Raw genomic sequence first — 15,533 nt, 5'->3', positions numbered from 1 at the left:
TCTGGGCCACTGCTGCTGACCCAAAACAACATGCTCCGTACACCAATGAACTCATTCTCGACGATGGCTTGGTTAGAGTATGACGCATGTAACAGTCTTACGAGCATACAATCCACTCTAATTTAATCGCCACGAAGTGGTTCAGGCAGAAACACGTGTACCAGAAGCTGTTGCAAGGTCTGCAGCGATCTGCCTCGCAACCGCGAGACCGCTACCGTCACAGGTTCGAATCCTGCCTCGGGCGTGGATGTGTGTGATGTCCTTAGGTTAGTTAGGTTTAAGTAGTTCTAAGTTCTAGGGGACTGATGACCTTAGAAGTTAAGTCACATAGTGCTCAGAGCCATTTTTTTATCTGCCTAGCAGTACAATGTTCGCTCCTTTTCGCCACTAGGACTACGTATCGATCGTCTTGCTGTGTGGTGATCCGTCTACAGCCACTAGCATGCTTTTGCACAGCATTGTCACATTCAGCGGCCTCTTTTAATCGCGAGATGACACTTTTGGACACACCCATTATGGTGGCCACAGCAGTCACACTTTGACCGGCTTCGAGCCGTCCAGCTACTCTTCCACGATCGTAAGCTCTCAAATGATGTTTTGTAGATATGTTACCATACCACATGGAACTAATCGGCTTCTCTACAACCTTCGTCGTACACCGCACTGCATGAACTGTCCAATGCATACAGCGTGTTCGCGCACAGGCTTTGCTGCAGTTAACACATCTCGCCCTCTATATATCCTTTTACTATCATTGGTCGGGTGTTCTGTAGCAATTGTCAGTTGCTTCCCAGCAATCGCTAGTTGTTCCTTACCAAGTGTGTGTGCCGGCCGGAGTGGCCGAGCGGTTCTAGGCCCTACAGTCTGGAACCGCGCGACCTCTGCGGTCGCAGCTTCGAATCCTGCCTCGAGCATGGATGTGTGTGATGTCCCTAGGTTAGTTAGGTTTAAGTAGTTCTAAGTCCTAGAGGCTGATGACCTCAGAAGTTAAGTCCCACAGTGCTCAGAGCCATTTGAACTTACCAAGTGTCAGTTGTACCTCAGCAACTGTCGAGCAGTGTACCATCAATATGGGAGTTCCTCTCAAAGTAATGTTTGCATGCATATTTTTTATAGCGATTAGTGTCTACCATGCTTATCCATAATACATGTGCCATAAGTGGAAAATAATTAGACATTATGATAAGTACATTTATATTCCAACCTGGAATAAAAAATTAATTGGATAGATATGCGTATATAGTTAAGTGTACGATGAATAATGTACCTCATGCAGCAAAATTTGCTTATAACATTTTGGAGTTCTGTTCATACTAATTAAGTGTGAACATAGCACGCATGTGTAATGAAATCTATTTTATACCGTGACACCTGAAGTTTTCATCAAAATTGTACAGCAGATGTATCGAATAATAGAAAACCTGAGTACTATTTATATTATGTTGAGATCTCAGTCGGCATATAATCACAAAAGAAGGAAGGAAAACGATCTACGCGAAATTTTTTTGTTCGATGCATCTACTAACAACGAGACTCTAAACTACAGCATCAAACTACAGCACATACGTCGCAAGGTAATGGCAAAGGAAAAAGTAATCACCATGGCTTTGGTAACTACTGTTTGTACATCATCAGAAAAAATATCAGATTTTAGGAAAATATCAATCATCAGTCAGTAACATGTACCTGTTTTTAAATTCATATTGCCATACTCTTCAGATGTAATACAATCTGTTCCTGTGGTAAGGAAAACTTTAAATTGTTAACACCCTGATTGTGTGACAGTAGTGAGGCCATCAGCTTAATGGTAGTTCGAATCTTACCTCTCTTTTTAAGCTAAATGTTACCAAAAATAATAAGACTATAATCTCACACATCACCATTTTACCATTGCCTCCAATGCATCTACGACAACAATCATTCATTCCACTCTTTGCACATGAACTGAACATTTTTTAAAAATATTTTCTTTGCTTACTCACAAAGAATAACTCTCTCCAACTTCAACATACCTTCGGGCCGCGCGGGGTAGCCGCACGGTCAGAGGCGTCCTGTCACGGTTCGCGCGGCTCCTCCCATCGGAGGTTCGAGTCCTCCCTCGGGCATGGCTATGTGTGTTGTCCTTAGCGTAAGTTTGTTTCAGTTAGATTAAGTAGTGTGGAAGCTTAGGGACTGATGACCTCAGCAGTTTGGTCCCATAAGATCTTACCACAAATTTCCACATTTCCAAATACCTTACGCTCTTTATTTTTTTTTAGTATCCACTCACACAAAAATTAACGATAATGCTATCTTATACCTCACAACGTATGTTCTCATTATGCTTCTCCACTTCATAATACATACTCCATTTCTACATCTCCATCTAAATCTACATCTACATGGATACTCTGCAAATCACATTTAAGTGCCTGGCAGAGGGTTCATCGAACCACCTTCACAATTCTCTATTATTCCCATCTCGTATAGCGCGTGGGAAGAATGAACACCTATATCTTTCCGTACGAGCTCTGATTTCCCTTATTTTATCTTTTTGATCGTTCCTCCCTATGTAAGTCAGTGTCAAAAAAATATTTTCGCATTCGGAGGAGAAAGCTGGTGATAGGAATTTCGTGAGAAGATACCGTCGCAACGAAAAACGCCTTTCTTTTAATGATATCCATCCCAAATCCTGTATCATTTCTGTGACACTCTCTCCCATACTTCGCGATAATACAAAACGTACTGCCTTTCTTTGACCTTTTTCGATGTACTCAGTCAGTCCTATCTTGTAAGGATCCCACACCGCTCAACAGTATTCTAAAAGAGGACGGACAAGCGTTGTGTAGGCAGTCTCCTTAGTAGGTCTGTTACATTTTCTAAGTGTTCTGCCAATGAAACGCAGTCTTTGGTTAGCCTTCCGCACAACATTTTCTGTGTGTTCCTTCCAATTTTAATTGTTCGTAATTGTAATTCCTAGGTATTTAGTTGAATTTACGGCTTTTAGATTAGACTGATTTATCGTGCAACCGAAGTTTAACGCGTTCTTTTTAGCACTCGTGTGGATGTCCTCACACTTTTCGTTATTTAAGGTCAACTGCCACATTTCACACCATTTCGATATTTCTTCTAATTCGTTTTGCAGTTTGTTTTGATATTCTGATGACTTTATTAGTCGATAAACGACAGCGTAATCTGCAAACAACCGAAGACGGCTGCTCAGATTCTCTCCCAAATCGTTTATGTAGATATGAAACAGCAAAGGGCCTATAACACTACCTTGGGGAAGGCCAGAAATCACTTCTGTTTTACTCGATGACTTTCCGTCAATTACAACGAACTGTGACCTCTCTATATTTCATAATACATACCTCATCTCCTACTCCGTAATAGGTCATTACACGTACCTCATCTTTTCACATCTATAAATGCACCAAAATCTCTTACCTCATTCTTTCCGAACCCAAAAAAAATATTCCAGAACTACTACATTATGTTTTCGAAATTTATTGAGTGATTATAAGCGTTCCTTGTCGTTCAATGGCATGATTTAAATCAGGAAAAACATACTATTGCTATCTTCAGTTACATCTTATACACAAATGAAGCATCATGTACAAAGAAGGGTGTAAATGATGTACATAGAGCACCTGCGGTTATCGTAATACAATGAACGTATCATTATAAGAATATGTCACTTGGTTTCTTAGTGGATTTCACAGATTACAAGTACTGAAAAGCATAGGCATAAATTATGGATTATTGATTTATATGTATATAAATATATACTTTCGTAAATAAAATGAGGATACAAATGTAAAAACATGAGTGGAAATCATGACTACGTGACATGGCCTTTTAAGTCGTCTCTGCAGAGAAACAACTCATGACTGAAGAATGGGGCCCGTATGTGGTTGCATGGTCAAAATGATTAAGTTGCTTTCATACGGAGTTTCCAATACCTCCGGAATCATGTGACAGTCATCTGAATCTATAATCAGAGTCAGTGGTCTTTCTGCACTATGGCTTCAAATTAATTCATTGTAAACTGTACAATAATTTCATGCTAGATGAATCCAGTGTGTAACAAGATTAAAATTTCATGCTGTTCGTTTTTGGAACACAACCTACGATCAGCTTAAAGACAGAAGTGATGACACTTTCTGTAGGACCTGTCCATCGTTTTGCAGGACAATGCTCAAGCACGTACAGTGCAAGCTGTTACTGATTTGTTTGACTGATGGGGCTGCTAAGTGCTATACCACCTACTGCACTCCCCTGACTTAAGCCCTCGTGAGTTCAATTCGATTTCTAAACTGCAGGAAACACTTCACGGCATTCGCTTCAGAACTGCTACAAATTCGTCCCGCAATAGACCACGCCGCTCGAACTGTCAACACAACCGGCACTGCTAACAGTATCTTACGACTTCCACATATCTGCCAACAGGTTATACGTAATTCTGGTGACTACTTTGAAGTTCAGTAAAACTTTGAAAAACGGATCTATTTTGTACGAGCTGTAAATAAATAGTTGTACTATTAAACTTCCAACCCTCGTATATGTCGATATTATTTAAAATTTTGGCTGCAGTTGGCAGTAATACTGTTTTCCGAAGAGATTGTTGTAGTTCATAAGCGTAAGCAGATTCATGAGCATGACACAAGACACAACAGAAGTCAGCAATCCATGACGTACCGTTAAAATCTCGATGGTTGGCACAGCTTCAGGCTGGTGACGGAAGCTTAGTGTTACAAACGTATATACTCTGACAAAACTAATCACTGATGTACTCAAAGAGTTAAGACATCGAAAGTACACAAATCGGACTAGGAAACTGAAAATTTTGCCAGGAAATAATTATCAATTTTAACTGTTGCAGACACCTTACCAAATGGATCGGTTTGATATTGCGTATTTGGTATCATATAAATATTTGAAATTATTTTATTTTTCTGTTTACCTTTATAAGTGCAAAACTAATTACTTTTAAATCTTCAGTTATTATCACACATTTATGTTAATGCTGCATTTCGTCTCTACACCATCGAAACAAAATAATTCCGCGTTTTGAAACACTACTTCCATAATACGGAGCAAATTCTGGTGACATTAGGTTAATAATTTCACCTCAATCATCGTTAACGGAAATCAAGCGCCCCAGATCTTGCATGCATCCGAAATACCAATGAGCTCCACGACTGGTGGATTATTATTATTTGTGGATACTTCGTTTAACACAATGTGTGTTGCGTTTTCAAAATTTGTATTTACAATAAAAATGAAGAGCACAGTGTCTTATATTACGTGACTTACGATTCGTTTCAGCACAGGCTCCAAAGCATGTTTATCAGCTGTGGTGGAGCTGTATCTTATTGCACTACCGGTTGCGTTCGAGGGGTTGTGATGCAACCAGCAATTTATAACAGTGGAGCAGGAACTCAAAACAGACAGGCGAATCTTGGCGTTCATTCTAATCTGCGTATAGCTCGAGTCTGTGCTGATGTTACAAACTTTCATTGATGACGAAGAAGGGTAAATGTACTAATCTGAGGTATGGGACCCTAATCCGTAAACGACCAAATTGAAAGTTATAAGCGAAAATCGTTGTGATATCTCTGACAGCGGACCTCTTCGACTGCAAGCCGTGACGATTTTGGGAGCAGATAGTATGGACCAAAACAACAAAAAATTGTCTAGTAAACATAGTCACTTGATCGGTAGAAGAGATTTGTTTCGCACTAGCTGGAAAAGCTCTCATAGCTCTTAATCTACGCACTTTAGAATCCATGTTTACTGCACCTTAGCCTTTCTTTGGTCCGTATTACTTCCTTCAAAATATGGGAAGTGTTGTGCTCCGTCTACTCGTCTAATATACGGTGTCTAAGAAATCCTGCCTTCGCGGATCGCTAGACAACTATTCAAGCAAATCGTATTAATGAAGTTTATTACAGTAAGATAAATAACAATACTTGACTCTGCATGTTCACAAAGAAGTGTCACAAACAAATGGCGACATGCAAATAATCAATGTCCTTCGGTATATACAATTCCACTGCACGAAAAACAATGCAGTTCAAAGTCACTGCTGTAGCGTTCGGAGGACGGCTCGTCTTCATCTCCGGGCGCGGCTAGGCGGCGCGGCGCTTATATTATCTTCGTGTAGAGGCCGCTCCTGTCTCCATGTCGTTGTAGAGAGGGGTTCGTCAGCGTACTATTGGCTGACGTCGTCTCACAGCCCTCTCTGCTGTAACGTTCCTGGCCGACGTGCCGGCGCTTAACGTTACGCCGGAACAGGAAGCAAAGAACTTTCAGTAGAAGAGGTTCGCTGTCAGAAGTATCAGAACGGTTTCTGCTTATAACTTTCGACTCGGTCGTTTCTGGACTAGGATCCCTAACCTCAAATTGATAAACTATCTTTAACTATCACCCCTGCAAGTTTGTAACATCATCACGGAATCAGCCTGTACAAGTGAATAGGAGTAAGTAACATTAATCAGTCTGCTTTTTAACCATTTTGATTATTGAATTACTTCTGAGGTACTTATGTTCGGTACCAGACTCTTTAAACCAGTCGTCTATGCAGGGTCATCACGACTTTCGAATAATTCTGTTTGCTCCTTCCCTTCGGAAAACCTCCTATCTGGGCACGCACAGATTTGGGTCATGTGGATCTCACTCAAGCACCATCGTTCTGGAGTCTCAAGATCCAAATGTAATCTCCAGAAATGGCACTTCCCTGTGGATGACACCAACTGTGACTGCAGAAAAGTACAAACAATAAAACACTTACTGGAGTGTCAGCTGTGCCCTGTATCTCCCACACAAGATGATGTTCTGCTAGCTAACCCGAAGGCAGATGGAGATGCAAGATTTTGATCAACAGTAGTTGTAGCTTGGTAATTCTTTCTTTAATTTGCTTTCAATGGTAATTACATCATATCGTATTTGTTTCTGGCTCGAATAAATAAATAATGAGCACTCCGTCTCCATAGCTGATTGGCCAGCGCGTCTGACTGCAATACAGAGGATCTGGATTGAATTATCGGCACTGCTAGGGAATTTTTCTTTCATGGGAGATCTTAAATACGGTCCAGTCAGCCTCGTGATGCCAACTGCGGGTCTATTTGAATGGGAAGTAGCGCATCCAACGTATGGGAAGCCGACAATGGTCGGGAGGCCGGTTTGTTGTCCCCATGACTCTCCATACTGCATCCGAATGACACCATAGGGCATACAATGATACGATTAATGTTCGGCCACGTGTGCTTCTCTGGGCCTGATTGCTGAGCTAGTTTCAGTATTTAGAATAAAATCAAGTCAGTTGCTTGCGTTCAGCCACCTTTCAGTGACGACCATTAAGTGAGTAACGTCAATATCGATTCGACTGTCATGTGAATCGGCTGAAGTTAGAAGCCGACGAATTGATAAGAAATGGCGTGAGATGTTTCATCGTGCAGGGGTTGCGATTTAATCTGTGAGCCAATATTGTCATGGAATATTCGTATGGCGTTACTGTCCGGGAGACACCGTCTAAGGTGCTTGGCAAGTGGAATTTGTTCTGGTTGACGCCACTTGGGTCACTTGTGCGTCGATGAAGATGAGATTAAATTATTAAGTAAATACATTACCCAATCCTGAAGAGGAGAAAATTTCCAACCTGGCCGCAAATCAAAGCCGGAACCCGCGAGATACAGAGGGCGACGCTAACCACTAGACAAAGAATTGTAGACAATATTGTCACGTATCTCCATCTCGCCAAAGGACGGTACCCAGCACTGTCTTCACGACATAATTTATGCGGCTATGGAAGCAATTTCTACAATGAACACGTGAAGAGGACTTGACAACTCAGAATCTTTCGTCGTGTAAGTGAATGGGCTTCACACTTTTGCACAACTTGCATATTAAAAAATGTTCAAAGTCACGAGCAATTACTGTTAATGAAGGCCGAGCCTGGTGGCACAGTGGTTTAGGTGATGATATCGAATTCGAGAGGTGACAGTGTTGAACACCATCTCTCTTCACTCAGATTTAGGATTTACTGAGCTGGTTCAGGCAGCCTTTCAACACGAAACCGCAGGTTTCTTTCCCTATCTTTTATAATACGAGAACGTACTACGTTTAAAATGACCTCTTCGTCGATAGGTCGTGTGACTGCGATCTTCCTCTCCCCTTTGTTTGTGGATGTTTTTATGCAGTCTTTCAATCCTTTGACTTGGGCGTGGAAACTACATAAAATATGCAGTGAACAGTTTCGACGTCATGAATCGTCGTGACATAAACATTTTTACAGTGATATGCAGTGAATGATGTTTAAATTACAAGCTTTATTGTGCTAAATAATGGTGTAAAGTAAGATCTATAGATTCAGTTTAAAAATACTTCGTAGGTGTATGCATGCCAACTGTAGAAATTAAGACATTTTTAAAGTGGAATCTACACATAATTACATCTAGCGTGAGTCCAGTTGTGTAGATGGTTCTCAGAATTTTCCTAGTGCCCGAAAATTATTACTGTTGAACTGAAACTACTTAAATGTATTTGTAAGACAATGACCATAATTGTGGCATTACTAGGAGGGAGACCTCTTCTGGTGTTGTTGACGCCAGGTGCAAATCTTCATATTTGATGTCACTTCGCCGACATGCACGTCGATGTTGATGAGAGGAAATGACTACGAAAACACAACACCCAGTCCAAAAGCGAATAAAATGAAGCTCTCCTTCTAGTGTGTATAACTGTGCGTAAAAATAGTGGTGTGGAAGAAATGAAGTAACTGCATCATCTTGGTTTCATTAATTTATAGGCGTAATTATATTATCACCCCAGCTATCGTCGATCGTTACAAATTTTGTGAAAAATATGTGAATTCTTATTAAAGCAAAAATGATTTTGGGAAGAGCTCTGGATATTCCGTCAACGTTATTCCTTCTGTTTAACGAACACTCTGATGTCTACCCGTATTCATCTTGGAACTTATACCGACACGAATACACGATATAAATAACCCACAGTGGCCATCTTGTAGACTCAAATAAATCGTCGCTATATGAAGTTAACATTTACACAAGACTTACTTTGATTAGTGACAAAGGATATTGCATACGCGCAAAAATCGGAAGAAGGTGCTACCGTTTGTACTTGGTGTGTTTACTGTAAATCAGAAAAGTTCGTAGTGGTTATTACGTTACAATTACGGTGGTCATCCTTCTTCAGTTTGCCACCAGTGTCAAGATTTCATTACGTGTGCAGTTTGTTTCATATTGTTAGGGAGATCCTATACATTGTTATATTTGCAATATTAAACATAGTGTGGTTGTTTTCAGGCGCTCATCAGATACGAAATGGAAATTCTGATGAAGAAAGAAGCAGAAGCTGAGGAAGAAATTAAAAACTTAGCCGAAAAAGTCAACGAGCTGCAAGAGTTATATAAGGCCCAGGATGAGCTATTAGGTGAGACCACACCCATTTTATACTTTCATTATGAACTATAGGCACAAAACAAACATTATGATCATTTAAACAATACCGGAAACTTGAACTTGAGGTATGGCCTGTTTATTTGTGTCAGATGTCAAACACATTATTGGCAATTAAACCAAGATTTTGGTCTTATGACGGTTAAAAAAGCATTGTAGCTATTAAAGTACATGCGAAGCTCATTTTCTTGTAGGTGGGCTATTTGAAGGAAGACATTATTCCACCGGTCTGTATTTTAAAATACTACTTGCTTCGGGCATAGCTCATTTCCAAGTGCATCTATAGTAACAGGCGAGAACCATGTGTCTACGTCTGTTGCTATAAATACACTTGAAAACAGGCCATGCCCGAAAGAGATAGTGCGGAATATAGTATTTTAAAATGCAGACTGTGGAATAACGTCTTCCTTCACCTGTGAAACCTTTTTATGTGCCTCGTCCGCCTGATATCAGATAGTGAGACACGTTCTTACAAAATACAAAATTTTAGGAAACTAAGTATTTGTGTCTCTCCTAATAGACGTCATACGCATTTTCTCTGGTGTTTCGGGACATATTTGTTGTTTCGGTTTGGAAATGTGTAGCTGCCGTCGACCCAATGAAATACTGCTGATCACGTCTTTTACGTGACGCCTGGTGTCGATGGAAAGCGTCGGTTTGTTTCCCGCTGCGAACAAAACGATTTTTAAAGCGCAATTTTACAGTAGTCCGAAATTAATGTAATGCGACATTCGTTTTATCGACGTGTATTGGCAGGGACAGGGAGAATAAACACTACTCCAATAGCGACTCAGTAGCGCTGCCATATGGCAGTAGCAGTTCCTGTGGGCCAGGGCAGTGCTGTCGTTGCTGGAGTACTGGGTATTCTTCCTGTTCCAATGTCCCTCTTAATACATATCGATCGGTGAAATGAATATCGCACTAGACTAATTTGGGACCGCTCTATAGAAGAGGTACGAAAAATTCCACATTAAAAACTTTTTTTTTTTTAATGAGAATCAAACCGACGCTTTCCGTCGAGAATGGGTGTGGTCTGTAAAACGTGATGAGCAATATTTGTTTGGGTCGACTCCAGCTGCACCTTGCAAAAACCAAACTACAAATGTGTGCTGAACATCAGTGAAATAGCACCTGACGACTCTAAAGAAGGACAATATTACTTTTCTGCTACAATAGATGGAATTTTCTTTCTTTGAGATACAAGCAGAGAGCCTGTACAGTGTTCGGAACGAGGACAGATCGTATAAGCTATTTGATGTTCTAGTGTACAGATGTTGACTTTGACAGTATCAAAGATTATAGAATGTTTTGGAAAGACTTTAGTGTATAACTTATGGTAAGGCATAATCCTCACAAAATAACAGGTGATATCCATAAACGTTGATAGCATCTTATAAATTTGATTGGCTTCAACTACAGCATTTTAATTGGAATGTTATGATCAAGTCGATATATGTGATGTATGCAGAGATTTAAGGTTCAAATAACACTTGAGCCTCGTTTTGAATAGATACCCTTGACAGGGACCTGTTCCATCTCCCATTAATGTAAATTTTATTTATAATAGCTTGGTGCTTTGGAATTAGTCTAACAGCCTAGTTTTCCGCTATTTTTTAATAATGTTTCTATCTTGTGCTTGGAGAAACAATTCATAGGGACCAATTTGTTTTATTTTGTGTTTCACATCAGCAACCCTTTCCCTTGCAAGTAATCTTCATCATAAACAATCTCTGTTACACCTAGACGTGTGGGTAATGAAAAGAGAATTTGCACCAGTAGCTGTCAGGGTAGTTTTATTTATTTTCTGTGTTGAGTCTTTGGAAATGTCCAATATGTCCTATTCAAATATGCCTGTAGCCTGGTGTTGTCAAGAGCAAAGGACATCCAGCCCTTTCAGAGTCTTTTGATTACCCACGCACCCACCGTGTAAAGTTGTGGAAATTTTCAATTGAATTTCTATTCACAAATTTTTCTAGTGTACAGGCCTGGTCCAGGATAATGGAAGCTCACCTTCTTTAACATCCTTTCGACCGAGGAAACAGTGGGCGGCTTATTTAGCGTCATTCCGAATGGTCTGCTATTTCCCCACCCTATAAAGAACTGGTGGAAAACGGTGGCTGACAGGAGCGACTAGAGAAGTTTTCGAGGACGCTCTTTTTGAGGTCGCCGTTGTGTATCGTGCTACTCGGAGTACGCTTAGTAGAAGTTTCAATTTTGCTCGGGACTCTTTAAGCTTTTCATATTGCAGCGTAGGCAATCGTCGCGTTTACTTAAATTAACAGTCAAGACTTATTCCGAAAAAGCTACATTTATGCTTCCTTTGTTTTATTGAATTTTGGTGATTTCATACTTCGAGCTAGGTCTGATGCTGAACCACTGCTTACAGCACGTTCGTTAGTTGTGTTGAGGACTCGCTTCTGCCTTTACTAATTGAGTATCGCTCTCTTGTATCGTCTGAAGTGAACGATTTTCTGAACAACCAGTGCGACCCTTGAACCCATATATAATTTCATTTCCTCAGGTTATTCTCCTCCCCCCATGAATCATGGACCTTGCCGTTGGTGGGGAGGCTTGTGTGCCTCAACGATACAGATAGCCGTTCCGTAGGTGTAACCACAACGGAGGGGTATCTGTTGAGAGGCCAGACAAACGTGTGGTTCCTGAAGAGGGGCAGCAGTCTTTTCAGTAGTTGCAGGGACAACAGTCTGGATGATTCACTAATCTGGCCTTGTAACATTAATCAAAACGGCCTTGATGTTGTGGTACTGCGAACGGCTGAAAGCAAGGGGAAACTACGGCCGTAATTTTTCCCGAGGGCATGCAGCTTTACTGTATGGTTAAATGATGATGGCGTCCTCTTGGGTAAAATATTCCGGAGGTAAAATAGTCCCCCATTCGGATCTCCGGGCGGGGACTACTCAAGAGGACGTCGTTATCAGGAGAAAGAAAACTGGCATTCTACAAATCGGAGCGTGTAATGTCAGATCCCTTAATCGGGCAGGTAGGTTAGAAAATTTAAAAAAGGGAAATGGGTAGGTTAAAGTTAGATATAGTGGGAATTAGTGACGTTCGGTGGCAGGAGGAACAAGACTTCTGGTCAGGTGAATACAGGGTTATAAATACAAAATCAAATAGGGGTAATGCAGGAGTAGGTTTAATAATGAATAGGAAAATAGGAGTGCGGGTAAGCTACTACAAACAGCATAGTGAACGTATTGTAGTGGCCAAGATAGACACGAAACCCATGCCTACTACAGTAGTACTAGTTTATATGCCAACTAGCTCTGCAGATGACGAAGAAATTGAAGAAATGTATGCTGAGATAAAAGAAATTATCCAGGTAGTGAAGGGAGACGAAAATTTAATAGTCATGGGTGACTGGAATTCGATAGTAGGAAAAGGGAGAGAAGGAAACGTAGTAGGTGAATATGGATTGGGCCTAAGAATTGAAACAGGAAGCCGTCTGTTAGAATTTTGCACAGAGCATAACTTAATCATAGCTAACTCTTGGTTCAAGAATCATAAAAGAAGGTTGTATACATGGAAGAATCCTGAAGATACTAAAAGGTATCAGATTATATAATGGTAAGACAGAGATTTAGGAACCACATCTTAAATTGTAGGACATTTCCAGGGGCAGATATGGACTCTGACCACTATCTATTGGTTATGAACTGTAAAATAAAACTGAAGAAATTGCAAAAAGGTGGGAATTTAAGGAGATGGGACCTGGATAAATTGACTAAACCAGAGGTTGTACAGAGTTTCAGGGACAGTATAAGGGAACAATTGACAGGAATGGGGGAAAGAAATACAGTAGAAGACGAATGGGTAGCTCTGAGGGATGAAATAGTGAAGGCAGCAGAGGATAAAGTAGGTAAAAAGAGGAGGGCTAGAAGAAATCCTTGGGTAACAGAAGAAATATTGAAATTAATTGATGAAAGGAGAAAATATAAAAACGCAGTAAATGAAGCAGGCGAAAAGGAATACAAACGTCTCAAAAATCAGATCGACAGGAAGTGCAAAATGGCTAAGCAGGCATGGGTAGAGGACAAATCTATCGATGTAGAGGCTTATCTCATTAGGGGTAAGATAGATACAACCTACAGGAAAATTAAAGAGACCTTTGGAGAAAAGAGAGCCACTTGTATGAATATCAAGAGCTCAGATGGAAACCCAGTTCTAAGCAAAGAGGGGAAAGCAGAAAGGTGGAAGGAGTATATAGAGGGTCTATACAAGGGCGATGTACTTGAGGACAATATAATGGAAATGGAAGAGGATGTAGAAGAAGATGAAATGGGAGATACGATACAGCGTGAAGAGTTTAACAGAGCACTGAAAGTCCTGAGTCGAAACAAGGCACCGGGAGTAGACAACATTCCATTAGAACTACTGATGGCCTTGGGAGAGCCAGTCCTGACAAAACTCTACCATCTGGTGAGCAAGATGTATGAGACAGGAGAAATACCCTCAGACTTCAAGAAGAATATAATAATTCCAATCCCAAAGAAAGCAGGTGTTGACAGATGTGAAAATTAGATTAAGGAAAGGCAAACCTACATTTCTAGCATTTGTAGACTTACAGAAAGCTTTTGACAATGTTGACTGGAATACTCTCTTTCAAATTCTAAAGGTGGCAGGGGTAAAATACAGGGAGCGAAAGGCTATTTACAGTTTGTACAGAAACCAGATGGCAGTTATAAGACTCGAGGGGCATGAAAGGGAAGCAGTGGTTGGAAAGGGAGTGAGACTGGGTTGTAGCTTATCCCCGATGTTATTCAATCTGTATATTGAGCAAGCAGTAAAGGAAACAAAAGAAAAATTCGGAGTAGGTATTAAAGTCCATGGAGAAGAACTAAAAACTTTGAGGTTCGCCGATGACATTGTAATTCTGTCAGAGACAGCAAAGGACTTGGAAGAGCAGTTGAACGGAATGGACAGTGTCTTGAAAGGAGGATATAAGATGAACATCAACAAAAGCAAAACGAGGATAATGGAATGTAGTCGAATTAAGTAGTAAAGGACTTTTGCTATTTGTGGAGCAAAATAACTGATGATGGTCGAAGTAGAGAGGATGTAAAATGTAGGCTGGCAATGGCAAGGAAAGCATTTCCGAAAAAGAGAAATTTGTTATCATCGAGTATAGATCTAAGTGTCAGGAAGTCGTATCTGAAAGTATTTGTATGGAGTGTAGCCATGTATGGATGTGAAACATGGACGATAAATAGCTTAGACAAGAAGAGAATAGAAGCTTTCGAAATGTGGTGCTACTGTAGAATGCTGAAGATTAGATGGGTAGATCACGTAACTAATGAGGAGGTATTGAATAGGATTGGGGAGAAGAGAAGTTTGTGGCACAACTTGACTAGAAGAAGGGATCGATTGGTAGGACATGTCCTGGGGCATCAAGGGATCACAAATTTAGCATTGGAGGGCAGCGTGGAGGGTAAAAATCGTAGAGGGAGACCAAGAGATGAATACACTAAGCAGATTCAGAAGGATTTAGGTTGCAGTAGGTACTGGGAGATGAAGGAGCTTGCACAGGATAGATCAGCATGGAGAGCTGCATCAAACCAGTCTCAGGACTGAAGACCACAACAACACAGGTTATTCTATTTACTGATCGCTTCCACCAAATTTTCATTAAATTCTGTTTCCATTTGGTCATTTTAACCTGTTTCGCGTATGATAAAGCAGGTTGGCCTTGCCGAACTATGTAGTAGCAGTCACCACTTTGGACTTGAGCACATTCTGTTTTCCGCTAACAGGCTCGCCAATCAATAAAGCCTCACCTCAGTGAGCTGTACGTGTATCTTAATTTGCGAGTGTCACACACTGCCAGTTTTATCACTACTTTTGAAGGTTGTTTCAGTAACTGGTGTCCAACTACGATAGATCCATGTATTTGTATCATTCCCAGTTTTCTGAGCAGAATGAACGCCCACAAGTCGGAAAAGGTTTCGATAGTTCGGGATTTATTGAAGGTATTAAGAATTTGGTAACTATGGTGTACTTAGATTTTTGTCCCTTTCAAATCTCCTGTAATAGTAATGCATTCTGATACGTAAATAC

At 40.6% G+C, this 15,533-nt stretch overlaps 1 protein-coding gene across 1 annotated transcript in view; it reads left to right on the top strand.

Annotated features, from left to right (window-relative positions):
* LOC126184288 (uncharacterized) overlaps nucleotides 1–15,533 on the top strand; it is a 480,787-nt gene that overhangs the window by 199,678 nt on the left and 265,576 nt on the right. Inside the window, exon 2 of the mRNA XM_049926665.1 lies at nucleotides 9,309–9,435. Within this exon, the coding sequence (XP_049782622.1) occupies nucleotides 9,309–9,435 (127 nt within the window). The remainder of the gene's footprint in view (nucleotides 1–9,308; nucleotides 9,436–15,533) is intronic.

Source organism: Schistocerca cancellata, chromosome 4 (assembly GCF_023864275.1).
Source record: "Schistocerca cancellata isolate TAMUIC-IGC-003103 chromosome 4, iqSchCanc2.1, whole genome shotgun sequence".
NCBI classification, from domain to species: domain Eukaryota; kingdom Metazoa; phylum Arthropoda; class Insecta; order Orthoptera; family Acrididae; genus Schistocerca; species Schistocerca cancellata.
This window is presented reverse-complemented; position numbering and strand designations above follow the sequence as displayed.